General features: G+C 40.9%; 3 protein-coding genes and 1 non-coding gene across 5 annotated transcripts; all 4 read left to right on the top strand.

Annotated features, from left to right (window-relative positions):
* Nucleotides 1-16,736, top strand: LOC112558928 (cadherin-23-like). 2 transcript variants are annotated; one of them, XM_025229696.1, is made up of 15 exons: nt 1-262; nt 8,831-8,906; nt 9,464-9,475; nt 12,138-12,210; nt 12,397-12,569; nt 13,087-13,137; nt 13,363-13,452; nt 13,895-13,984; nt 14,232-14,243; nt 14,665-14,784; nt 15,015-15,137; nt 15,232-15,310; nt 15,541-15,665; nt 16,118-16,326; nt 16,597-16,736. In XM_025229696.1, exons 8-14 carry the CDS (start codon nt 13,979-13,981, stop codon nt 16,304-16,306), a joined length of 654 nt encoding a protein of 217 aa, XP_025085481.1. In that variant the 5' UTR covers nt 1-262; nt 8,831-8,906; nt 9,464-9,475; nt 12,138-12,210; nt 12,397-12,569; nt 13,087-13,137; nt 13,363-13,452; nt 13,895-13,978; the 3' UTR covers nt 16,307-16,326; nt 16,597-16,736. The 2 variants fall into 2 exon arrangements, with proteins under 2 accessions (XP_025085481.1, XP_025085488.1); XM_025229703.1 differs by lacking the exon at nt 9,464-9,475.
* Trnak-uuu lies at nt 11,053-11,125 on the top strand. The gene has a single exon. It is a non-coding gene; the product is annotated as a tRNA-Lys (tRNA).
* A 1,760-nt stretch (nt 16,737-18,496) lies between the features above and the next one.
* On the top strand, nt 18,497-21,340 carry LOC112558885 (cadherin-7-like). Its single transcript, XM_025229631.1, has 6 exons — nt 18,497-18,741; nt 18,993-19,065; nt 19,302-19,754; nt 20,105-20,243; nt 20,518-20,739; nt 21,078-21,340. The coding sequence occupies exons 2-6, from the start codon at nt 18,994-18,996 to the stop codon at nt 21,200-21,202; spliced, it is 1,011 nt and encodes a 336-aa protein (XP_025085416.1). The 5' UTR covers nt 18,497-18,741; nt 18,993; the 3' UTR covers nt 21,203-21,340.
* A 464-nt stretch (nt 21,341-21,804) lies between these two features.
* On the top strand, nt 21,805-26,065 carry LOC112558894 (protocadherin Fat 4-like). Its single transcript, XM_025229644.1, has 9 exons — nt 21,805-21,979; nt 22,235-22,344; nt 22,587-22,757; nt 22,998-23,189; nt 23,637-23,871; nt 24,176-24,501; nt 24,851-25,099; nt 25,409-25,496; nt 25,979-26,065. Exons 3-8 carry the CDS (start codon nt 22,653-22,655, stop codon nt 25,418-25,420), a joined length of 1,119 nt encoding a protein of 372 aa, XP_025085429.1. The 5' UTR covers nt 21,805-21,979; nt 22,235-22,344; nt 22,587-22,652; the 3' UTR covers nt 25,421-25,496; nt 25,979-26,065.
* Nucleotides 26,066-26,765: the final 700 nt, after the last annotated feature.

Genomic DNA, 26,765 nt, shown 5'->3' with positions numbered 1-26,765 from the left:
TGGCTGAGGCTTATTGATTGTGCTCGAAGCAGACGACCGACGCAGCTGTCGCCGTGTTGCGCGTGTTGTGCTTCTGCACGTGAGCTGCACGGCGCTTGTCCTCCTCCCTGCAGCCTGAGACATCGCTTATTCTGTCTACCTGTCGCGTGCGAACCAGCAGCTTGTAGCTTGTGGCGATGATCAAAAAGATGATTAAGCGGTAACCATAGTCTTCATAGACGCACAGCATTCTGGGAACATCGGACTCTTCCCACAAACAACAGTAAGTAACTTTGTTGTTTTACATCTCCTGTGATGTCGCCATGATGACAAATAACAGAGAATTGTCATGTTGACTATGCTGTTATTCCTCTGTTAGTTTATTCTATTCTCTCTTTATATCTGTCTTTATATTCTGCTCTTTCTTTCTCTCTTCTCTCTCTAGTATTTGAAAATGTCTCCTTGTATAAAATAAGCTCAGAAATTTTAAGACTTTCTGGAATAGAGGCTTGGATGCTTCAGCAAGGTATCACTAGAGGTAGTAGTGAGTGGAGTCAGTTACCGTTGTTCTTTCCAACATTTATCGATGTTCTTGTCTTTTACTGAGGAATGGTCTGTTCAGAAGTCAGTTACGAGAGGTGACAGCTTTTGCATGATTTGACAGTGTGTGTGTTTGTGTGATGAGGGTAAGGATGTGTGAGCATTTAATGTCTCGGCAACACTCACAATATGTGAAGTTAGGAAATGCAGCACAGGGAGACAGATTGACTGACGACAGTGGCAATGTCATCACATACGCTTGTACACAGCCACACCCTAATCGATGCAACGACTGCTGCTGACAGCTTTCAGAACTGTTTGAGAATGATAGGAATATCACAACAATGCGTGCTCACACACACAATACACATTCATGAGGTCATTAACACATTTTTGTTAGTGTGCAGTCCGCTGATGACACCAGATGTTTATTTCCAAATAATCAGGAAACTATCATAGCCTCATCCCTGCGTTATCTATTTTTTTTTGCTTTTGGGCATGCGCAAAACCTCTACATACCCGTACAGTCTGTCACGTATTGGGAAACTGGTCCTTGTCTCTTCTCGTAGAGAGTAGCCGACAAAACAGTCATAAATAATATGAATGAGGTAAAATAAATCCAGAGTAACTAATTACCTCACTGCTAATTACCTGCTCTTGATTATCCGGGGAAGGGAAGAGGAGTCTAACAGTGTGAATAATGAGTGTCACTCCAAGAATGTAACATACACTAAAGTGTTTGGCTAAAACAGTCTAACCGATCACTTACTCTGTCACTCACTCAACTGTACAATGTTGACGAAGACCATTATTTTCCCACACTGATTTTTACCTGCGCTGCTTGAGTATTAGACATAAAGGAACCCATCAGACCGAAGCGCCGAGGCTTAACGTGGCACGACAGGGTAGGTGCACAGTCAAGTCTCGTGCTCGCCTCGTTAAGTAGCGCCTCGACAAATCCAACTTAGTCCGTCTCGCCTCAATGAACAATTCAGAATTTCGTCATAGCGCTCAAACAGAGAGCTTAAATAAATACATCTATATATACACATACACAATAATTGAGCAAAAATATAAGGCAATCTTACCCGGTGAATAAATGAATAAGAATATGTAAAAATCACAGAAATAAAAGACAAACAAGACTTGCTAAGTGAAGGAATAAATAAGCAAAGGAAGGACAAAAGAAGGTATAGAGGAAAGAAAGTCCTCCCCGCGCAGTCATGTAGAAGCCGGAATAACTACGGAATCCATCGCAACCTTGCAAAGAGATGTTTACACAACAAACTTCAGTCAACAAAGTCGCTGCTGGTCTCAGCCTGAACACGTCCCAGCTGTTACATTCTCAGAACTTGTAATGGTGTATTGAAGGCGTGGGGGGTAGGTGATGTAAAGGTAGTGACAGTTTTTTGAAGTAAGAAAACCACGGGCTGTATGTCTTTTTTTGTTGTTGTTTTTGGTTTTACTGTTTATTCATTTTATATCGGCAAAAGCCTGCAACCGTAGCTAAGCTGATATGTCGAGTGTTCATCTAAGGTCGTAACCTTTGAAGGCGCTCAACCGAGACTTGTGGACTTTGCAGTTTCGATCCAGAGACCTCTTGGAGCTTCAGCTATGAAGCGAGAGTAAGTCGTTCCCCACCTACTCCGTGGAAAACTCAGGAACTCAAGGAGAAAGAGTCGTGTTTTTAAAGTTATAAGATCCCTCGGACACTACGTTTCTCTACCCCAGGATCCCTTTACCACCTCTTTATAACTAGGGCTACAGGAGTAAAAGCAACATCTGCGGGGTCTGGAGACCACCTGATAAGTTTGGAACCAAGACGATTCTTCTTGAGTTCACCATGTTGTCCCACCCCAACGACTTACTTCCGCGTCATAACTCCCGCCTTTCCATCTGGGAGTAAGGGTTGGTTTTGAACCATGGCTTATACTATAAAGCTCTTTCACAGTCTTTGATAATTAACACAAATGGATATGAAGATGTATTAAGATACTGCCCGTCTGCAGACAGGGATGATCATAGTGGAAAGATGCATTTGTGGTGTCCATGCGCATGTGTATTATTGTTAGTTGCTTTTCGTAAAGGTCTGTATCATGCATGTGCAACAGTCTGTTGACACAAGTTCGCTAATCTTTGAATATAATTGACACCCGGAATATCCTCACTGGTGCTACACGCTTCAATGGTTGAAGGAGTGTATAGTCGACACTCATTAAAAGTAAGCAAGCATGTCGGAGACTACCATAAATACACTGCTTGTCACTCTGGCAGACTTCCCGTCGAGACTTTTATCAAGCGAACACACAGACAAAACAAAACAAAACAAAAAAAAAAAAGTTAGCTAACCACCTATTCACCCATCAGTCTACTTACCAGCTGACTACCGCCCCCATTCTCCCACCCGGTATATCTATTTTCCACAGTGTAAGCAGCATTGACCAGAGTATTAAAAGAAAATAAAAGACCCTCGTGAAGCACGAAACAGCAGAGGTGACCGACTATTCTAACATAGCTTTTTATTGATAGGGTATATATCTCTGTTGTTTTACATTGCCTTCTGTGGAATAGCCGAAATGAAAAATAACAGAGAAAAAAAGAGGAAAGAGAGGGAGTGAACACACTGAAACATAGATAAGAAGGCACCCACACACACACAGACAGATTCCAACATGATGTGCACCGAAGATGACATCGGCCATGTACAAGAGAAGAGTAGTGAGACTCCTTATTGACAGATGTATCCGTCAGTTAAAACCCTACACACCCTCAGATTACCGAGTGGCTGTGCCACATTTTAATCATTTTCTGGTCGTTGTCGCCGGCACGTGACAACCAGAATCTATAATGGCCTGTCAGGTAACTGCCGATGAAGACTGATTGAAGCCTCAGCACCAGGCAGTCCCTAACGACCGGCAATGAGCGAGACAGTTTGAGATACACCTGGCTAAACATCGTCCTCACAAACAAATGCACCGGCGACTGGTGTGCATGGGTGCATATTCACCCTCGTGAAAAAGAGTGAGAGAGAGGCAGACAGATAGAGATGGAGAAGGAGAAATGCTCCTCCCTTCCCCAATACTCTTATCTGACTAAGAGAGTCTACAAAGACTGATAAAACTAACATTATTTTTATATTTTACTCTTTTTCAAGTGATTGTTGAATTATTTCTATTGTTGTTTCGTTATCCTGTGTATTATTATGTGTATATGACTTTCTCTTACCTAAAATAATACCCATCCAGATTTCTATTTCTTGTGTCAAATGAAACCGCCAGGTAAATTTGTTAGTGAATAAGTCGCGAGGTTGATAGGAAAAAGTCTCCTCTGTGTGTGCTTTGCCCGGAGGTCACGGCAGCAGGTGTGTCATCAAACTACCTTCAGCCCTCCAAGGACGACCTGTTGGCCCACACACTGACCACTCAGTCACCATCGTCACAATCAGCCAAGTTCACCAAAGACCAGCCACATTTCTCCCCTTGCTGATGACCTCCTAGTCTCGGAGTGTGCGTGTGTGGAAGGGGGGTATCATCAAGTGGAATTTACCTGTAACCTCATGACTCCTCCCTTCTCTGTCCCTGGCTCATACGAATACATGCCAGAGCCTTGACAAGTATGATGGGATCGCTTCCTATAATACCATGCTGCCTTGGAGATGAAGGTCAAAGGTGAAAGCTCATGGCGGTAAATTCTTTTCCATGGACAATGAAAACCTGTTTCTATTTGTATATTCTTTGTTCATCCACCTTGTATTCTCTAAACAACTTTTATGCTTCAGAAATGTAAATGAAGTCCTCAATTTACATGTCTTATCTTTATCTTTTATGTTGTGTCTAAAAGGTTGTTCCTGTGAATACCATTAAAACAACTTGTAGTCAAGTCATTAATAATTTTCAACTCTTCGATTTAAATTAGCTCACATTATTAGGAAAATATACGAATTACCAACCGAACCAGCGAATCACCAAGCAAGATAGTGATAAGGGATATTTCTGTGTCCTGTAGTCTTATTTTCCAAACAGGAAATGTTTGCAGCTTCAAGGGCAGCACACTCTGTTCTTGACATCGTTCCAAGTAAGTCAAGGAAACTCTCAAGTGGACGGCAAAAAGTTCTTAGAATGAAAACAACATAAAGGCATGCATTTTTATTAGGAAAAATGTAAATCTTGCTTTATGTGAGCAGCAAGGATGAAACATTTCGTGACAACCAGAAAAGCACGACAGAATTCTAAGACATCTCACATATTTGGCAACCAGTGAATGTCCTTGTAACTGGCTACGATAGCTGGCCGATCCCTGTTTCATCTGGACATCTTCCCCCTTTGGCAAGAAATAGCTTCCCCATCCTTCATTTTCCTAGAATAAACGTAAGCTTTGGAAGGCAAGAAGACCATGGCAGTGGAGATGAGATTACAGCAACATGGCCATGCCAGTTTGCCATCCAAACAGCAATGGAGCCCAAATATTCATGGCCGCAAGGACACAGACTGGCTGTTGTTGTGTTTCTGACCTTAGGGTCTCTGGCGCCGGCAATGGCAAACATTTTGTTGGACCAAACACTCGTGTATACATGAGAGGCAGGTGACTTGTGTTTCCTTACTACAGCATTGTGGGCTCACTTCTGTTTGTGTTTATTGTTGTCGTGCTTTGTTTCACTGTCGGTTAGTCAGGCAAATTGAGTCGAGACATCAGCCATCGCCTCTACGCCATTTCCTCTTTAAATTCTTTTGTTCCCATTGTCAGCATTGGATGCACATATTTATTTATGAAAGGACTTTTATGAGAGGATGTGTCTCAGTGCTTGAAACGATAAAAGAAACAGTCTGAAATCGTCCACCTGCTATGGTTCATTTTGTACTGATACAAAGAAGTGAAGTATTAAGAGAGTGCAATCAGCTCCAGTCGGAAGGTCCCTCCAGACATCTTGACCTGACTGCACTGTGCACTTCCTGCTGATACTCTCGGTCTGCTTTCTGCACGTGAAGACAGTTTAACAGCAAACTAAGGTCTTCAAGTACGAAACTGAAAGACTCGCACATTTCAAGAGGGTGATGCCTCTTCGTGGCCCTCTGAAGTTCAGCGCTCGAGATGTTTAACATATCCTGGCCCAATTTTTTTTCGATTGATCCTGCTGTCCATGCTATTCCTGTTACCTGACATGCACGACACGCGGTGAGTGTGTGAGGGAGAGAAAGAGATGAGGAAGCAGGAAACAGTAGCATCGAGTGCACACAAACGAGGACCGGTCGTAGTTGTCGTGGCCAACCGGCTGTTCTTGTGTTCAGTCGGATGTTGGCTGTCGAGATGTCATTCCGCTCTCACCTCGTTCAATGTTCTCTCTATCTCTTTAAGCTTTTTTCCTCAGTCCATCATTCAGCTTCGACCTCAGTGGGCTTAGTGCATGTGCAAGATGTGTTTCAGTGCCGCAGTCTGTTGCACGTGCACGTGCTCGGGAGAATTTCACACATTCTCGAGAAGTTGTTCAGAGATTACCCGTATGTGTTTGTTTTCTTGACTACTTTTAACCAGTATCCAAAGTATAATTTACATCATAACTCTGTTTGTGTAAGTCCAACGAAGCCATAGAAGTGACTTTGATTAGTACGAATAGAGGCAATAGGTAGGATTTTACAAGTATGGCTACAATTAGCAGTTAGACGAGCAAACCGATTGAGGAAATTGAAAGTAGCAAACGGAATCGATGGTTTCAACACCCGTAATCTCTCAACCAACAAACCATCATGGTAACATAGCAACCGATGTGTTTTGTGTTGCTGCACTTGATATAACCTGAGTTAGTTTTCAGGAAGCACCTTTACACAGCCCGAGCTGGGGAGATCAGCTAACCGGAGATAGAGGAGCAAACCTCCCAGCAGATCTCTCTCAATCATTGTTCCAACCGGTATTTATCGGAGGTCTGACCTAGTGATATGAATGATTGAATTTCGTAACTTCTTGCTTACTTTCTTTTTTTTTAAGGTGTATGACACCTTATCCTCTGACAGACTTTTCCAGTTTCCTCCCCTCCCCCTTTTGCCCCGAAAAACGCATGCGCAATGACACCTTTCTGATAATGTTGGCTGTTAGGAAAATTCCTAAATGTTTCATGAATCGGGTTAGTTTGCCTGTCGGAGTAGCCTAACCAGCTGCTTCCTTACCCAAGTCAGGGCCATTTTCCCCTAAAATTGGTGATGTTCATGAACAGAAGCCCACGGATCGTTTCCATGAGGTACATTTACCCAGCATGTTAGCCTATCGGGTAAAGGAGGTAACGGCTCCAACCACGTATTCGTGGACTCGGGGTAGGCCTACCTTAAAATGTTGGGAAGGTCGTGATTGATTCAGTTCAACCAAAGCAATCACTTAAAAATAACCTGAACAGACTTAATGCTACAAAACTGTTTTTATTGAACAGATAATTTTGAGTAGAATACCCGTTATGCCTGTCAGTTAGGTAACTTCTTCTACTCAACATCTATGAACCAGGAGCTAGCTTGTCTGTGGTGTCAACTTGCTCAGCTGGATACCCACCCAAGTTCGCAATTTTACCCATGGGTGTCCACGAATACAAGCCTAGATATCACTCACAAAATCTGTCAGGTAAAGTTAATGTCACCCGGATCACTACATGTACGGGGGTGTATAATGAGTTACAAAAGCACATTTTATAATTAATCGAAACCCTGTTTTGCAACTATCGCTGTAGTGCCAGCCAACATTGTAGGATCAGGTGACCCTGCAGCACTGGGGACAGGCTCGATAGGAAATTGTTCGCATATCTAAAAAAAAAAGAAGAGAAGCTAGTTCGTCTGGTTGTGTTAATGGTGTTGCCTTGTTTTGCAAATTGAAACTTGCGAATGATTAACTCAAATCGATTAAGCCATGTTTTCAAAAGGTATTTGTTTTCACATTTTATATTTTTGTTTTTGAAAAGTTTTGTATGTTATTCTGACTGTGCGGATGACATATATGTATGCATGTGTATGTATATATACATTTGCGCACGCACGCGCGAGTGTGTGAGTTTGTACATTTTTCTCAAAGACAGAGGAAACCATCATTTAATTCGAGGTTGATACTTATTGAATTTAATCAGATCGGAATCATTAATTCTTCAAGAACCTCAGTTATGCTGTGGGTCGCATCCCAGCAGGACATGACACGCAGTCGTCTCCAGGCCATGATGAAACATCGATCTCTGCCCCACTGCTTGCCATTTGGAGCTGTCGACACATTTCAAGTCCCTAGAAACGGAATGTCGATAGCAAAGTAGTCACTTGGGCAGCAGAAGTTCAAGATAACTGCTGACTCAGAGAATTCCAGTTACTGGAAAACATGGATGTCTGTGCACAGTTTGCAATGACGTCATATTTTGTGAGCTGAACACGCCAGCGTAGGAGGAAGTTGCTATTTTGGTCCCGTTTCCATGGAGAAAATATCGTTTATAGTTTTACCTATATATCTACAGAGAGGTAGTCAAGAAGGTCACTAGTAAAACTAATTAAGTTTACAAACTCTCTACGTTTCAGAAATATTTGCGGTTTAATTTTCCCCTTCATCTTTCAGTTATTAAAATGTGGAAGACTCCACCTTCGTCCAGTAAATCCTGTACATTCATTAAGAAGACTTAAATCCTGTTCTTGACTATCCTTACAGTACATATCCTGTCAGTGTACATTCCTATAACATTCTCATGTCGTTTATCGATCATTCTCGTTCTATCGGCTGGTGATCCGCCAGTGTTCTCTCATCCGTGACACGCAGATACAGGTAAAGAACAGAAGAAAAGAAATAATCAGGGGTGGTTGTCATACATTATTCATTCACCTGCATAGATGACAGGTAAGAACCGATCTATAGAGTTGTCATGTGAGACATTTCTACTGATAAAAGCAGAGAGCAGGGGTCTGAAGAAAGGTTTAATTATAAACGTGTTTCGACTTCCTGTTAATGACTGCGCAATAGTAAACTCGTTTGTTGATGCATCGTGCGCAGCATGTTCCATGACCGCTCCACCCTTACAGGTGAGTGTCTGAGTGTATGTACCTTGGCTAGCAACCCTTGCTGCAGGTGTGGCTGATGTCAGTCGCAGTTTGAGGAAGTGAAATAGTCAAGGACACTTGATTAATACACAACACCTGAGCTGCACGTGTTTACCTGACCTACCCATGCAGCTATAATTAGTGCAAACATAATGAAAGTGTCAGCACCCTCAAGTGGCTCGGTTATGGCTTGAGACAGCAACGGTGCCCATATTAACAGTTGTTTATTTGTCCTTATTCATTTGGATGTGTAAACCTTATTTTTTCAGATGCTGCGGAACAGCAACCTGCTGATGACTGTCAACAATGTGGCTTTGCTGTTCACTCTGTTCTCTTTCCCGCATGGTGAGTGTTTTCATAAATCATATTATGTTTATTTTGACACTGACATGCGCTGGTCGATGAGCTAATTGCAAAAAAAGTGTTGTGGGAATAAAAACCTCATTGAAATAAACAGAAATATCCGTTTAAAGTTTCCTTAGACATGTGAACATTTTTATTCAATGGCCGACACTACCTCAGTCTTAATTAAGTTCGTTTCGTTGTTAATATTTAGTCTGTTAACTCAATAGTGAATCAGAAATACTATCTTGATATTACTTCTCATTTTTCTTCTATTATCGATGTTTCGTAGAGATGAGGCAAAACATGCTAGCCTTCTTCTGTCAGTCCACACTTACTGGTCTCAGTAGCTAAATGTTTTAGCAGTAGTAGTCCTGTTAATTATATTTGAGTCAGTATAAAATGTGATGGCCTCTTGCTAAATCAGCTCTTGTGAAACATTATTAAATAATTTTAAAAGTAATCCACTAAAATAGTTTACTCTAATGTTGTGTTTGCGGCATGCTGGTGGTTTATGTGAAGTGTCTGTGATGTGCTTGTTGTTGTGTTTGTCCTAACAGTTGGAGGACAAGGTAAGCCAGTGTCACATTCTTTTCTTAAACAAAGCCATTCTTATTCCCTATGTTTGCTCTTCCTGCACCTTCATGTGGTCACATGCTCACTTGCACGCGCATTAAGGAAGCTCATTGTCTATAGTTTGTGCCATTAACTGCATGTCAACAGCAGGATAAACAGGGTCTGACCCTGCCAGTGAGGTCTTCATCCATCAGACCTTGGTGCAAGGTGTCAACAAATCTTGTCCTTCTCCCGCCTTTGAGGAAATAAAACTTTCGGTTTGAAGAATCTATAAATATATTTATAAAGCCTTTTCCCAAAATGAAACTTCACTTTCCTTGTCGCGATGGGTTTGCCTGGATTTACTATTAAACTATAAAACATCATTGTCACACAGAAGCATCAGACGAATATCCTTATAAGTAGCCGTGCGAGCCATTGAAGCAGCAATAAACAGAAGAAAAGACAGCAAGCCAGCAATAAAATATGTGAAAAGAGCAATAAAAAAGGAAGAAAAGAGACAAGGAAAAGGATTATCAGCCCCTATTATCCTCCTTTTCTGTAAATCAAATATTTTTAATAAATACAAATAAGTTCAAATGAGAGTTAATGAAGACTATCATGCCATCTGTTAAGATCGTCATAAACATAACTGTGGAAACTTAGCACCCGAAATGTGTTATTCGAATTAATTTAAAAAAAAAACGAAAAACGAAGACTTTTATTCGTCTATATAAGTACGGAAATTGCGACTGGGCATGACCTGCCTGTGTGGCTGTTACTCAGCGCGCCCTCTGCCACGCTGGACCTCGCTGGTCATCTGACACGTGATCTTGTCGCACGCTCTTCCCTTGAGTGTGACTGACACACAGGGCCAGCTGGGTTTTGTTCGCACAGACCTAAAGGATTTTTCGTATTTCGATCCCAAAGTAAAACACCGCCGACTGAAAGATGCCATAAAATAATTGTTATAACAGTGGCTGTAATGATATCGTATATAAATATTGTACTGCTTTGTGTGTAATGTTCAATTTTAATTGTTTTAACCAGCCGTCCTTTTCCCTAGCACGTGCTACTTCCGCTTGCAACTCGCTTTTGCATGATGCTAGCTTGCTGTTAATAATTTAAACTGTTTAGTGATATACATTTTTTGGAAGTAATTAATCATGTAATCGTATCTCTAGCCTCTTACTGTATGTATTTATAAAGATCGAGGGTTAGAACATACATACAATTGAAGTGAGGAAACGATGAGATTTTGAAAACGCTGTTGAGTGTTTTCTGCCTGGTGTGCCGGTCTGTGTACTAGAGGGGGAAAGGGGTGTAAGATATGGGTGAGGGGTGCATGCGGAGTTTGGATGCGGCAGACAAACGGGGCTTTGACGGGAAACGACGGTGGCAAGTGGATAATCCCGCCTAGGTCCCTTGAGAGTACCGCTGCCAAATCCACTCCCACCCACCCACCCACACACGCACCTACCCAAATATTTCCCCTACACCATTTTCATCCTTTCTATTCCTCCCAAGGATCCAAAAATCGCCTAGTAGTAAAAACACTTAACATGATCTTCAACAACACTATCCTATGATGTGAGCCCGGTTAGCTCAGTCGGTAGAGCATCAGACTTTTAATCTGAGGGTCGCGGGTTCAAGTCCCTCATCGGGCGTAGCATTTTTGAGTTTTTTTTAAAGCACTAGTTCCATCTAAAAGCTGCAATAGCCCATTTAATCCGTTAAAATACTGCTTATACTGCTGAATGTTTGACTGGGTCGGTGGCGGGAAAACATCCTGTACTAACCCGGCAATGGGTAGTCTTTCTCCCATGTCCTGGTCTGGGCACGCTGACTTAAAGTACTTCGGTCACTGCACTTTGCAGTGTCTTCCTTTTCCCAACTTTTTCTGAAAATAAAAATAGGAAACCAAATTAATTTAATAATTTACGGAACATTTTGTATACGAATTACCTCTTTAACTGCTTTATTTGTATTTGTTTACATTTGCGCATGTGCATTAATCCGTAAATAAGTGTAGGTGTTTACCCGCAAACTTACCTTATTCCAACAGCTTGTGTGGCTAGCTCAAAGAACTGTAAACCATTAAAAATTGCTTCATGCAACAGATATCTTTTCCCATAATCTGTGAGATAATCAATGTTATCCCTTGTTTATCTTGTCATTTTCTTATCTCACAAATAACGCATGGATTGTTCTCCCTTCTCTAACCTCATCCTCTTGTTTTAACATAACCTTTTCTCGTTACCTTCGTATCTCGAAGTACCTAATGTAGTAATAAAACATAATTATGGAGGTTATGGAATGTGGCACACCACGGTGATGATTTATTTTTATCATGGGAGACTCCAATAAGTTCATATTAAAGCTAAATTTATATCATTATATGCTAGCGAGATAAATGGATTGTGAGAGAAATAATATTTGTGTCTAAAATACCTTCTAACTCATCCATGGCCGAAGTAAGAGGTTTGGCCTCTGTACACTTATTTTCGACTTGAATGCTTTTCATTTTTCCTTCCTAGCTTTTATTTTTACCTTGACAGTCGCAGACAAGACCGAAGAGTTTGACAATGATCACCGCTAATGAGGATGTATTGTGCTGAGCCAGAGACCTAGAAAATGTGCTTATTTGAATGTTACAAATTTTATTTACATCTTTTGCAGTCATGGGAAACAGTCCACCACGACCGGGTTTATTTCTTCAAACAATAATACAGAGTGAAGGACACACCCACTGGTATGTGTACAGCTCACAATGAAAGTTAAAATTAAAGAAATTGATCAATTTCTCTGAAATAAGGAAAATTACTGAAATCGCAGAAGTGCTGTTAAATCCATTTAACTAAGTTTTTTTATTACTGAAATAGCAAAAGACAGTTGAGTAATTTCCTCTTCCGTCTTTGTGATACTTTTCTTCTTCCAGGAACTGTGATCGGAAACATTACTGCCTCGGACTCAGACGGACCCCAGCCTCTGACATTCACTATTGCCACCGACGCGACTTCAGCCCTCGTGTACCTGAATAACACTCGTAATGTGAACAGCGACACTCGGGCCGTCGACATCGTCCTCAAGGAAATCCTCGACAGAGACTATGTACGGTTCTGTTCTTGTCCTCCACAAAAGAAGACATTAAACTGTCCAGGTGTATCTGTTACATCTACAGCTTGATTGCAATAAGCAAGTTTGTGGGTAGAGGGTCATAGGTTGGAGGGGGGGGGGGTTTTTTTTGGAGGCATGAAGCTGAAATTATCTACTGAATTTCTTTTTAAGCTGCAGGGAAGGTATAAGCAGCAAAAAGAGCGTGGCTTTCCTTTTGATATCATTAAAACTAGGGTACACTAAATAAGTCTGAAAATTAATGGAATATTGTTTGGAATTGAAATAAATTGTTTGTGAATTAGTTAATTAGAGACACTGGGATTTTCTTGTTTTTGACTCCCTTTATACCTGAATGCGAGTCACCACAAAAGACAGAACATGTGTATGTCCGGATATTTTGATTAATTGTAATCAAAGCCATCTATCTAATTTAATAGAATTGTTTGTCAAAAACATATTTGCACGAGAGAAAATGTGTCGTATAGTAAAAGGCTTGCAACTTTAATTTCAGGAACCGAATGATCGGAATCTGTATTTCACTATTTCGGATGGATCCAGCGAGGTTAGTTCTTAGACCATTTCCTTGATATTACCTGAAGAACTATCCCACTTTTGACATATTCATCATTCAATATAAAAATTTCAAATACTTTTACCATTTTCAGCATGGTCACGCTTCAGATACCACATTAACAGTGTTTAGTTTTGATAGTCATATAAATAGTCTCCTTGTAACAGGTCTCTACAAAATAACACTTTAACAAAGCAAATACTTTCTTCTCATCAGATTCCAGCCAAAGTCAGATTGTTTATTTCTGATGTCAACGACAATCCTCCGTTCTTCAAAAATCTGCCTTACAAAATAACAGTCAACGAGGTTTGTATCGTCCCTCTAGCACCTGTACTTACCTTGTCGGCTCAGTCACCATAGTATTGGGTTGTTTTTGTGAAGTGAATGGTCTCGATTTCAACACCTGATTTTTAAGAAGCCGAATTGCTGAAATTTTTAAGAGGGACACAATATTAGTAATAACAAACAGGGACCAAGCGTTTAATAATAATTTCTAACAGCAGCTCAAACATTTGAAATCCCTGATTCACCTATGTGATTGTGGTACATATCGAACAGTAACAAGTTTATATAATTATATAATTGAAGAAGTAGAAATGAGTGTTTTAATGTGTTGTTATTACTTGTTAACCATGACTAATGATTTAAGCAATCATTTATATCGTTCATTACTTTGATGTATGGCTGTTAGATTCACAACACCTCAGTGACGAAAATTAAGGCAGGTGAATGTGTTTTATCATTACAGAGTATCCCACAAGGCACTGTCGTGTACTCAGGTATAAAAGCCTTTGATCCCGACAACGGTCGAGGTGGCACAGTGTCGTATTCCATGATGGTGAGTACGAGTACCACAGGTTATAATGTCCAACAGACGACAGAAGGCTATATATATATATAAGTGCTAAGTATATATCTATAAGCGCATGTGTACACAATATATATTTCTTATACATGCGCGTGCGTGCGAAGCCTGCACATGTGTGCACGTGAGCAGAGGAAGAATAAAAAGATATTAAAATGGTATGTTCGTGTGGACTCAGTATCCTTGAACTAACAAAATTTTCTTTCTTTCGCTTTTACAGACTGAAGCTCAGGTGAGTTTGTTTTTTGTTTTGTTAAGTAGTCATATCACTTACCAGGTAGTCTCTGTTACAATAATATAGTTTGAAAAATAATGCGCGAGGAAAAAATAATTATAAGTTAGATCAGAATTTAAAGAGAAAACTTTAGAAAGATTCATGAATGTATTGAAGGAATGGACACTTAGAAAGGCCCTCAGAGCCTGATGATGGGCTCAACTGTGTCAGAAATTGGGTACCCGATTTATCAAAGAAAGAAAAGGTTGGATGGAGAAGGATGCCTTGTGAGCCATATGCATCAACTCTCCCATAGGACAATATGAAACATTTTCCTTATAGCTTACGTTGTGAAGTTACTATGTTTTACCTAGAACTGCTCTCAGTGTTACACTGTATTGCAAGCTCCACTTCATCGCCTCGCTGTTGTTTGTGACAGGACGCCGATGATGGATACAGGAGCACCTTCACTATTAACCAATACGACGGCACCATCACCCTCATCAACGCCCTGGACTACGAGAAACACACCTTCTATCAGTTCAAAGTCAACGCACAGGTGACACACTAAACAAATAGCAAAAGCTAACTTCGAAATCATCTTCACTAACTTGCAATCTCCAATTCATACCTGAGAAAGATTAAGCTTGCTCGTACCCTAAGCCCTCTGATTCTAAAAGTCTGTCACCATGATGGCTGATTTCCATTGTGTTGTTTTCAATAGCTCTGACTTTAAAAGCTCTTACTTTCCTTGTTATAATTCTAATTGTTCTCACCTTGGGATACCAGGACGGGGATGGCTTGAAGGCAGTTCCGGCCGACTTCTTTGTCACTGTTCTGGACGTACAGGACACGCCCCCTATCTTCATCAACCTGCCTTATGCACAGAGAGTGTTCGAGAACATCACAGCTGTGAGTATGCCATGATAATGCATTTACCTCCATCTTGTCTGTGCCATGTACCAACTCTAAGTTTTTGTTATGTAATTTTTTTTTTTTTGGTCAGGGAACACAAGTGATCCAAGTGGCGGGCATTGACCAAGATCGAGGAATTCCCAATGCCTTATCCTACAGCTTCATTAAAGGTAGCTTGTAATTATAGTTTGATAGTATCACGGACAGAAACAAAGCAGTCAGTATTGCTTACCTCATTCTCAGTAAACTTCTCCATGCTTAATCTCATGGCATATAACAGATTTCTGTTCCACGATTCTCTTTTGTTTAAAAGCAGTTGCTTCACTTTTAACCCCCGCATATTGCTGTATCTAGCCAAGTAAATTAAGGCGAAAGTATTCATACGAAAGTTTTCCTACAGGTGACTACAGCAAGTTCGCCATCAACAGCTCAACCGGGTGGATTACTCTAGGTCCTGGACAGATCCTAGACCGCGACTCTGCCGACATGTCCAGCAATGGAGGAGTGTTTGCCATGTATGTACAGGTATGCACACGATAGGTACTCAGGTAAGTGGCCTTCCTTTGCACGCGGAGTGATACCAGGTCTGAGAGAAGACTCATCAAGCAAAGACTGGGCAAGATCACTGAACTATCTGATGAATGGGTTGCACATTAAAGATCATATAAAACCTTGCTGCTTGTTATAAAACTTATGCCAGTTTTTAGTGGAAGATGTGTTTGCATTTATCTGTACATCATGTGATCGATATTTTCTCTAGGAGGCCTTTTTCCTTGTAAAGTCATGCTAGGATGGGAAAGGGAGTTATAGAAAATTAAATAAAACAAGATAGTAGAATCACACAAATTGAAACTGACAGTTACCAAAGTCAAAGGTAAATAGAGTGCAACAGAAATAGAGAGAGAGAGAGAGAAAATATTATCCTCATACAAAATAAAATATTATGGTAAAGTTGTGCGATGTTTATGTCCTTGCAGGCCACAGAGATAGTTCCGGCAGGCCAGATGAATTATGGGACCACAACAGCAAATGCCCTGGTGACGGTGACGGTTGCGGATATCAACGACAACGCTCCGGTCTTCAGCTCATCACAGTACACCGCCCGCATCATGGAGAACATGCAGGTCGGGTGCCGATCACCTTCCTGTCGCCTAGCAACGTCATGAGGGTGTCAGACGCTGACCAGGTGAGCATGACCCTTTCTGCCTGTATATAAAAGTGCCAACCCATTGCTGCTGTAACTGCAGCAGCAAGAAAATATTTATTTTTTCTCAAACATTACTCTTACTAAAATAACAGCCTACATTATCATTACCACTAGAAGAAATATGTCCAAACATCATCCACACAAATATTGCTTGACTGCAACTTGTTTTTACTCTTATCACAGCTTCCGCTGATATTTATGATGAGAATAATAATAACATGATAATGAGTTCATTTCTTTTACTGATAGGGAACGAACAGTCACTTTTCCCTGACTCTAGAGAAGAGTGGGAGACCGTATACAGACTTCACAGTCATCCCACAGGAAGTCTACTCCGAGAGCACTGTACTGATACAAGTCAATAACTCAGCTGTCCTTGACTATGAGCAGACGAAGCAGATTTTATTTCAAGTACGTGGGGCTACATAGGAAACAACTAGAAAAATATACTTATATTCAATTCTTTCATTCTTCATTGTGACATTTTGTGGGCGCTCACTCAAAAGCAGCAAAATTTCCTTACATATGAGTGAGTACCTGTCACTTTCAGGAAAAATCCCTACACTGATTTCTGTCTCAGTTATTATGTAACTACAACATTATTTCAATTCACATGTCATCAACGTTGGTTTACCATATTCTTTGGTATAAATGCTCACTTATGGAGCTGTTTTCTGGGCGGGGCTGTTTACTTCGGCGAGCTTGCTCCTGAAGTCAATGATTGCAGGTGGTGGCACGTGAGCTCGAGACAGCCGAGAGGCGATCAAACACGGCCACAGTGACCCTCAGCATACAGGACATGAACGACAACTCTCCGGTTTTTAATGCCTCCAGTTATCATCTCTGGGTGATGGAAAACGCGGCTGTTGGGAGCAGAATAGGGAACATACAGGTAAGTCACGTGGGATGGCAGTATGTCTGAGAGATTATTCAATGGTCAAAGAAGGTCAAGGTTACTGCACTGTCTGAAGAGTGGGAAGTGAGCTGCAAGTCGAGAACATAGTAGAATATTTTAGACGATAGGTTAGCTAGAATCTGTATTGTCATAAAAACACCGAATCCATGAAATAAGGAGAAAATATAGGACATCAATGAGAGAAAACATGAAAAAGGAAAAAAAGAATAAATAAATAAGCAAACATTTGTCTAAGGATCAGCGGAATACTAAACTAGTTTTTTTTTGTATTTTAAAACAGGCAACAGACATGGATTCTGATTCTTATGGAAGAATTACTTACTCCATTCGCGGAGGAAATGGACAGTAAGTGAAAACTGATTTTACAAATAAAACTGTCCTATTCAGAGCTGACTGAAGCCATGTAATCAGAAAGTGTTCCAGAAGATTCCTGTTTGGCACGAAGTCAGCAAAGGCGACTTTAATATTCATCTATGAATTTATGCTAATTAAACTGATTAGTAATTATGTACTGTTTATTTATACTATAATTATTAAGTACATCGTGTAATGTGCATGTAATTGTAAACTAAAATGTAAACTGGAAAAGTTCTCATGTTTAGTTGGACTTGAACATTCCAGATTCACAGTAGACCCAAACACAGGTGTCATTTCCCTAGCTACATCGCTGGACCGGGAGACAACCAGTGAGTACTTCCTGTCGGCGGAAGCCAAAGATGGCGGCGGCCTGAGGACGCCGGTGGAGATTCAGATAACTGTGACTGACGACAATGACAATGCACCTCTCTTCAGCGCAGTGACTACGAGGGGGTGGTGAAGGAGGGGGACCAGAACTTCATGAGGCCCCTAATTTTACAGGTGTGTCATGAGTGCCTTTCTCTGAAAGCTGTTCCCGAGAAATTTAACTAAGATATTATACAGGAATTGAAAAAACAAACAAACACACAAGCAGGACATGAACTAGAAAGTATAAAGGCCAATAAATACATGGAACAAAGGTTTGAAGTAGGCATTAATGTCTGTCGTTTTAGTGTCACTCGTCGGATGGATATCGGTTTCCACAATTAAAAGAAACTGTCTGATGGCACAATCCTTTATTGGTTTAATATTTTATTTTATAGAAATTGTTTTTCAGAATTTTTTTTTTGTACTCATTTGTCATATGTTTATTGACGATGAGACAATGATGACGAGGATGATGATGATGCTATCCTTGACCCATCTTTGTACAGGCAGTGGACAATGACGAACCAAACACACCAAACAGCATTGTTCGGTATCGCATCGCTCAAACGCCTCCAGGCCTCGAGAGTAACTTTACCATCAACAGCACTTCCGGGGAAATAACTCTGGTGCGACCACTCGACTACGAACGTCTGGATCCGTCCATGAAAGGGAAAATTACTCTAAATATCTCTGCCTACGACGGCGGAACACCGCAGAAATCGTCTGTAATATCTGTCCAAATTACCGTAGAGGTGAGGGATCATGCATTGTACCTCGTCTTCATCATCGAATTCCTTAGACTGTCAAATCTGTTCATATCATCGTAATATATGTTGGTTTTTTTTTAAAAATGAAATATAAAAATTTACCGCTTTATTCCAATAAATGAACTTCTGAAAGAGGCAGTTTGCTTTTATTTTCGTTAGAAACTTCTTTTTTTAAAGAATATGTAGAGGGGAAGGGAAGGGAGATAAATGATTATACATTTTAACGTGTGTTTCAGGATGTCAACGATTATGCCCCTGTGTTCAGTCCAGCCTTTTATGCCGTGCAGATTATGGAAAACTCTGCTGAAGGTTTGTTGATACAAGCAACAGGAATGCAATAAACTGCCATGAAAGCCATGGAAACTGTGATACAACATTCGCAAACATACAAACACAACTTGAAAACCTTGTTTAATGACAGCCAGTCGTTCCCACACATATATATATATAATGGCTCCTAGAGAATGTGGATGTCAAGCACGAATTCCAAGTGATTAACACATGGTGAGGAATCAGTAATCGAAGGTTTTCTTTTCTGCTGGTAGACACCCACGTTGTCACAGTCACTGCCACGGATGGCGATGGCACCAGCCCCAACAACAACTCCTTCTACCGCATCGACAGCGGCGCGCTGGACAAGTTCAGAATCGACTTCGAGACTGGAGAGATCGTCGTGGAGACTGGAGCGAGACTGGACAGGGAGGAAAAAGTCAGTACACTCTCCGGTGTCAGCCACGGACAGGGGCAACCGCCCTCTCACTGGCTACTGCAACGTCACCATCACCCTGGGTAACGTCAACGACGAGATGCCACAGTTTAGCGAGGCTGTCAGAAGTACGACTGTCCGCGAGAACCTGGCTGTGGGCAGCAGCGTGCTCACCTACACCGCCACCGACAGCGACGACGACAGCAGTCTCCGCTACAGCTGTCTGCGCAATCTGACGTTGGCGTACGATGAACGAGGGAGAAAGATCGACGCTGCAGCTAAGGGTGTTGATGTATGTCAGGGTGACCACCCGCCAACACTCGGTAGCTTGACTGCTAACATGGAACAGACAGCAACCGTTGTTTTATTATCAGTATAGCTGAAGTAGTCGTAGCCATCTAGCTAGACTCATTGTTATGTAGTTGCTCTCACGCCTTCTTCTTTACTTCCAGTAGAGGGTGTGTGGAAAAAATTTCTAAGAAGTTTGTAATATTTTGAACAGTCCGTGAGCTTTTTTTTAATTATGTATCTTTCTTATAGTTAGTGATTTGAAGTCAGTTAAGAAATGACATTCTAGAATAATTATTATAAGCCAGAGGTACGGACGGCAATGAGAGCTTTGCAGGTGTTTTGTTTTTCTAGAGATACTTTGACATCAACTCCACCAGCGGCATTGTCTACGTTGCGTCAGTGCTGGACAGAGAAACCGCAGAACGTATTGTTGTCACCATCTTGGTGGAAGACACCAAAGCAGTCCAACCACCACAGCAGTCTGCGACAGGTCGGTTAGCTGACAAATTTCGATGGTAGCCATTAAGCTACTCCACCCCTGGGTCGTTACATAGTTTTGCGTGTTTTTATGCACACGACACACATAAACAGCCCACCCTTCCACGCACACAGTCTCACTTCATTGCCCCCTTCCCCTATAAAAATAATGTACAAATGGAATTTAGACCTCATTCCATCCTAGGTAATACCTTCGAGGGCTCTTAAAATCTGACATAGTTTCTGGCACTCGACACAACAAAGGTACATTATTTTTGTTTTTTCAGCCATCTTGACCATAACCCTGTCAGACTACAACGACAACGCCCCGACCTTTATCCCAAGTAGTCAGTACAGGGCGAACGTTTCCGAGGGCTTAGCTCTGGACTCTGCTATCCTGCGTGTGGAGGCCACGGATGCAGATCGAGGTCAAGAAATCAGATTTGAACTAGCTAGTGCCAGCCAAGATACACTCGGCGTGAACTCTTTCAACATTGATTCCTCGACAGGTCGGTAGATGTGCATAACTAATGTTAGACATGGGTGAAAGTCGATTTCCTTGCATTAAATATTGTAGGATTTGTAGGATGGTCTGAACTTGTGGAAGTGTTCTGATGTTTTCTAAAATTATCTTGTGTGTTGTCGGCGTTAGGATCAAATGGTTGTTATTGTTTCACATGAAAACAAATGAGTATTTATAGCATTTTTCAAAAATTTTCATGATTTCTCTAAATTAGCTCTAGGTAGTCTTTTCTTACTGTCCGTGATTATGACTTAAGTGAGGCACAACCAGAGTGAGAGAACTGGAGTGAACAGTATATACACAGTTATTGTCCTTGTGTTGTAGGAGTAGTAACGCTGAAGCAAAAGCTGGACTTTGAAGTAAAAACCAGCTTCACATTCCTCATTGTTGCCAAAGACAACGGGTCTCCTCAGCTGTCATCCAGCGCCACTGTCTGCTCAGAGTGCTAGACGAAAACGATAACATACCCGAGTTTCTCTCCTACCCGTCCGTGTTCACGGTGGCGGAGAACGTGAGTGTGGGGTACATCGTATACAACATGACTGCCTTGGACAGAGACTCGGGTGTGTACGGTCAGGTGGTGTACAGCCTAGAGAGCATTGACAGCGAGGACCAGGCGTTCCTCATCGACTCCCATACGGTGAGACCTCATTACAAGCTGACCTGTACATGTGATTCTTTGGGGAAATTTTCAAACAAATTAGTTTTAGACAAATGAATTGATTTTAGAAAATTAGAAAAGCAAATAAAGAGAATGGAAAAAAGAGAAAAAAAGAGAGACGATACATTTTAGTCGTCGATGACTTTGGAAGGGAAATTGTTGCCAGATCCCTTGTCTTTTGCCCTTAAACTAGTTTGTTTTAGTTTTCCTATTTTTTTAAACCTGTATTTTAATGTCTTACAACCTTCTTTAGAGTTCAGTCCAAAAGTTAGACCTGATCAAACATTTTTAAGTGGCTGACTTTGACAATTAAGGGCGTGATCACCGTGGCCAAGCCTCTGGACAGAGAGAAGAAGAGCGAGTACCGCCTGGAGTGGTAGCGAAGGATAATGCCGCCGATGTCCTCAATCAGAAGTCCAAGAGAACACCCGTGACCATTCGCCTGACAGATGTCAACGACAATGCACCCGTCTTCGAATCTTGGGTCCTACGGTGCCATCTGTTGCTGAGATAGCAGGCATTGGCACGAGCATATTCACTGTCAAGGCTGACGACCCCGATGAAGGTCCGAGTTATTTATTAGAGGGTCTTCTCTGGTTTTCAAAATGCAGCCAGTAATTGTAATTTTTTTTTATTTAAATTAACGACTGCATCTTTTAGTAGTACATGCGCAGAAGGGTATTGCAATGCTACAAATGTGTCAAGACTATGTTTACGCAATGGTCGTTCTCCAGAATATTTTAAAAAATGAGAAAAGTATTAGAATCTCTTAAGTTGACAATAGTCAGGCCATAACTTTGTTCAAATTTTTACATTCCAGGTCTTAACGGACAAGTTGAATATTATCTGACTTCAGAGACAAATGCCACTAAAAATAACAGAAGCTTTTTCCAGATTGGAACCTCAAGTGGAATTGTAACTATTGCTCAGGTAAGTGCACACCCTTGTCCACTTGAAATTAATCTGAAAGACTACGGATATTTTTTTTTTCTTTTGGACAATAACCTGTTCTCGAAGTGTGTTCGACTAAATGTAAGGATGTAAAGTTTTTCTGTGAGAAATAAATGTGTGGAAATTTTAATTTTTGATACTATTTGTATTTTCTAAAGTAGCTCTGGACAATCCTTTGCATTGTAAAGTATCCAGATAAGTTTGTTTCTTTCCTGCTGCAGCTGTTACATGGACTGGCCTCCACCTACGTGATTACCGTGGAGGCCAGAGACAAAGGGGTACATGTCATGCGCAGTACACAACCATACATCGTCGAGGTGTACGATGTGAATGATGACACGCCAAAGTTTGTGAAGCCTAATCCGATGAACCCTGTAGCTGTTGTATCAGAGGTTCGTTGATGACAACGATGATTATTTTTAGACCCTACATTTCACATAGACAAAGTAGTGGAGGTAGGACTTACAGTCACAATTTTCTCTACGATTTAAAAAAATTAAAAAATAGGAGTTTTTGACAAATATGAGTCCTTCCACTTTTGAAAAAAGTCACTGGACCAATAGATGCAAATTAAGGTAATCTTTTTTAAATGTAGTTTTTGTAAAATCCTGAAAGGTTTGTGTACTGTCCAGGACAAACCAAGCGGAGAGCTGGTCATTGTCTTGGAGGCCGAGGACTCGGACACGGGGCCAAACGGGGAAGTGTCCTACACCCTGGTCCAGCGACAGGACAATAAGGACTGGCAGAGCTTCAACCTGGATGCAGATACAGGAAGACTGACCACTAATCGCAGACTGGACAGAGAACAGCAGAACGAGTACCAGGTAGAGGGAAGCCATGCCTCTTTAAACCTTGAGTGTTTCATTGGAGCAGAATCAATGGATTCATGCCACTTGTTCTATGTTCTCGTTTTTCTGTGACTTTACATGGATACATAACATATTAGCCAATTTCTTTGGCATTGCTTTTTAACTTAAAAATAATAAAAATCTTATTATGTTTCCAGGTCAGTATTTTAGGGGCATAAAATTATACCTAATAAAAAAGAGTTCAGGGTGTGTTGGGTGGGAGAGAAGGAGCCGTGGGTATCTACGCAAAAGAGAGTAGCTATGTCTGTTGTGTTATTGTTATGGGGTAGGTTATCTGTTGTGTTTTCAATATAGTTTTTTCATGTATTGCATTCAGATTATGTTCTCAGTGTCATGAATGTGTATTTAACAACAGACCATCACTAGGACCTTCAAGTCATGTGCCGGTTGTTGTGCTTTCAGCTAATTGTCCGAGCCACAGACCACGGGGTGCCGACTAGCTTCTCCTCTGACTTGACATTGATCGTCAGGGTGCTAGATGTCAACGATCAGCCCCCCGAGTTTGATCGCACCACAATCCCCACCCCATACATGGTTCATTTCCGCGAGAACGAGGCTGGTCAGTGCGCAAGTGTTGCTGTTGCAGTGGATCGTGACAGCGATCCTAGCTTCACAATCATCTGTTACCATCTTGAAGGTTAGTGGTTCATTGGCCTAGTTCAATGTATTTGATTCTGATGAGCATGTCTGCTGCATTCGCTCCGCAGCTACAACAAATTCGTCAGCTCAGTCTGATAAAATCAAACACTTGGAACTTTAAACTTTGAATTAAAAATCTGTCCGGCTCACCTGAATGTTTTTTTTTTTGTTAGGAACAGAGGACAGGATAAAAATATCCTAGTGAATGCCATCATTTGAAGGAGTGTCGGAGGTAATTGGAACATATGATAAGAACCAAGAGGGTCATGGAAAGAGTACATCATCACCACATTGTGTTGCAGGTGTAGAGCTGGCGAAAGTCTTTAAGCTCAACACGACTGGCACCCTGTGTATCGACCCAAATGTGACCCTCGATCGCGAGCAGACCGCCTCGACAAACCTCGTGGTCAGGGCAACAGACAACTGCTACGAAGCTAGTGTACCGGAAGTTATGGCTCCGTCTGGCTCCAACGCCCCGCCATTGTACGTCTCTACCAACACATCGTACCTGTGGGTGAAAGTCATGGTAGATGATGTCAACGACCATCAGCCTGTCTTCGCCCGTGCGGATCTGGCAGTCGGGCTGACAAGAACCACTCAGTTTGGCGCCATCATCTACAATTTAAAGGTTCGCTTTTTTCTTTTGATGGTCTAAGCCAGCTTTCGGCATTCTGATTTCAAAACCTTGCCGAAGACAGCAACAGAAAAAAACATTCTTGTGATAGCATTAGTCCCAAATGAAAATAAAATAAAAATGGGCGCCTTAGCCTGCCGAAATGTGCAGTTGTCCTTTGAGCAAACGATTTCCGGTTCGAGGCTTACACGAACAATAATTTGTGACTTTTATTTTAACAAACACCATAAAGAATATGTGATTTATAAGGAAGGCAAAAAGCGGCAGTTGTGCAGAGCTGAGGTTGTCAACTTTTCATATATCAAACGGTTGGTCACTTAGGACATCTTGTTTTCTCTTCCAGGATGAAGTTTCAGACGCGGACTCAGATCAGTGGGGGATCAACAGGTTTGAGAACACCACAGCGTTCACTGCGCAGCCGGAAGCGCTGGTACAGGAACTGGCGGCATCCGGCATTAACACCCCGTTTATTCTGTTCAGTAACGGGTCGATCAAAACCAACATGTACTTCAAGGCCGACATGTCCGGCTACTTCAGTGTCGGCCTCAAAGTTTATGACAAAGGAGGCTTCAGTGCCACTGCCACGCTCAGGGTGACACGATATTTAAAATATAAATAAAACATTATCATTAAAATAATACATTCATAAGGTGCAATTTTACTGTATTAAATATCTAAATATCCGTTACTTATAGTATCTATAATAGACACACTGCAATGTAGTATGAGCGATTTTTTTAAAAACAAGATGTTAAGAACTATAAGTTTTCTGGAGACAAGACAAGCTTTTATTATCTATCTGTTCCAGTCGAGATATTTGTATTCTTTGGTCATGATAAAATTGTCCCGTAATAAAAACACATAAATCTCTTCTTATAAAGTATGTATTGCTTATTTTCAGATATCCTCATAAATGACAATCAGCGGCTGAAGGTTGTATTCAGACAACCAGTCGGTGCCGTGGCCAACATTAAAGTACAGTTTGCTCAGTATGTCATTTCGGAGAATTATTGTATATTAAGAGTTAAATTAATTAGTAAAATTCTTAGTATATTTGTGAGAGATTTTTTCTTTTTAGCGGGAATATCAAAAACACAATAATTCACTAGTCAAAATACGGTATACAATACACTATACTTTATACAATATACCCATTACAGTTTATGAGAAAAATATGCATAATTAACAAAATGAATGAAATTATTCAATTTTTATACCCAACCTACGTACGATTCGTGACATAGATGCTTTTCTTAGTAACAAGATTTCAGAAGTGTCATATCTTACATCTTACCTAAAAGCAAGTGGAATCATGCTAGCTTGTACAATGTCTTTAGGTGTAAAATATCTTAAGTGTAAAATATCTTTAGGTGTAAAATGTCTCTAGGTGTAAAGTGTCTTGATGTGTAAAATATCTTTAGGTGTAAAAGTGAAAGCTTGCAAATGGCAGAGGGTACTTATGGTGTTGCAGGCGAATGTCCGCCATCACCAACTACCGGATTGTCGTCGATCAAATCCAGACACACGAGAACGACAACGGCGTTGCTGAACCCGACAAGTAAACACACCACTCTTTCTCTTTCAGAATTTTAACTCAACAAATTATCTTAGGCTGTTTTCTGGAATGCACGAAAGAAGGTGAGAGCAAGGATAGATATAAACCCTCAGATTACAAAGGAATGGGAAAAGAAATTTAAACATTTTAAAACTTTTACTCTTCGATCATGTTCAAGTTAAGGCAGTCGTAAGAGCTTCTAGAAATGACTAGAATGCTGGGTGTGTCAGTTCAAACAATATGTTTAGAAAGTGTAATAAATCAACATTGGTTTTCAGGACTGACATGTTCATACACGGGGAGGTAGTTCAGACAAGCAGCATCGTCCCTGCTGAGACACTTCTAAGGTACCCCGAGTTTTTCAACGATTTTAAAACATTTAGCACTTTATCACTTGTCCCGTCGGTTCTGATATATATCATTAATCATTGCAATATACATGTTTAGTTTAGCTTTTGTACTACTCAAGACAGTTGAAGGCCAACTTTATAGCTGATATACATGATTTTGTTATAATTTGCTTATTAAGCACTTAATTTGTATACATAGACATACTGCAGTCTATAGCTTTAAATTGCTTTGTACATTGTTATAGTAGGGTTGAAATTTATTTTTTCTAAACTCCACAAACCACGTGACAGTATGTTAGTATTGCCATCACCGTTGCATCTTTCAGTTATATTGACCAGCTGAGCAGCCAGCT

This window comes from Pomacea canaliculata, linkage group LG1 (assembly GCF_003073045.1).
Source record: "Pomacea canaliculata isolate SZHN2017 linkage group LG1, ASM307304v1, whole genome shotgun sequence".
Taxonomy (NCBI): Eukaryota; Metazoa; Mollusca; class Gastropoda; order Architaenioglossa; family Ampullariidae; genus Pomacea; species Pomacea canaliculata.
This window is presented reverse-complemented; position numbering and strand designations above follow the sequence as displayed.

What these genes read in the sequence shown, in the direction of transcription:
- LOC112558928 (XM_025229703.1), top strand. An exon ending in AGTTCAAAGTCAACGCACAG is followed by an intron (nt 14,785 to 15,014) that starts GTGACACACTAA and finishes TTGGGATACCAG; the next exon opens with GACGGGGATGGCTTGAAGGC. An exon ending in TGTTCGAGAACATCACAGCT is followed by an intron (nt 15,138 to 15,231) that starts GTGAGTATGCCA and finishes TTTTTTGGTCAG; the next exon opens with GGAACACAAGTGATCCAAGT.
- LOC112558885 (XM_025229631.1), top strand. Translation starts at nt 18,994, where the DNA reads ATGTCAACGATTATGCCCCTGTGTTCAGTCCAGCCTTTTATGCCGTGC. An exon ending in TATGGAAAACTCTGCTGAAG is followed by an intron (nt 19,066 to 19,301) that starts GTTTGTTGATAC and finishes TTCTGCTGGTAG; the next exon opens with ACACCCACGTTGTCACAGTC. An exon ending in ACCACAGCAGTCTGCGACAG is followed by an intron (nt 20,244 to 20,517) that starts GTCGGTTAGCTG and finishes TTGTTTTTTCAG; the next exon opens with CCATCTTGACCATAACCCTG.
- LOC112558894 (XM_025229644.1), top strand. Translation starts at nt 22,653, where the DNA reads ATGCGCAGTACACAACCATACATCGTCGAGGTGTACGATGTGAATGAT. An exon ending in CTGTAGCTGTTGTATCAGAG is followed by an intron (nt 22,758 to 22,997) that starts GTTCGTTGATGA and finishes TGTACTGTCCAG; the next exon opens with GACAAACCAAGCGGAGAGCT. An exon ending in CATCTGTTACCATCTTGAAG is followed by an intron (nt 23,872 to 24,175) that starts GTTAGTGGTTCA and finishes ATTGTGTTGCAG; the next exon opens with GTGTAGAGCTGGCGAAAGTC.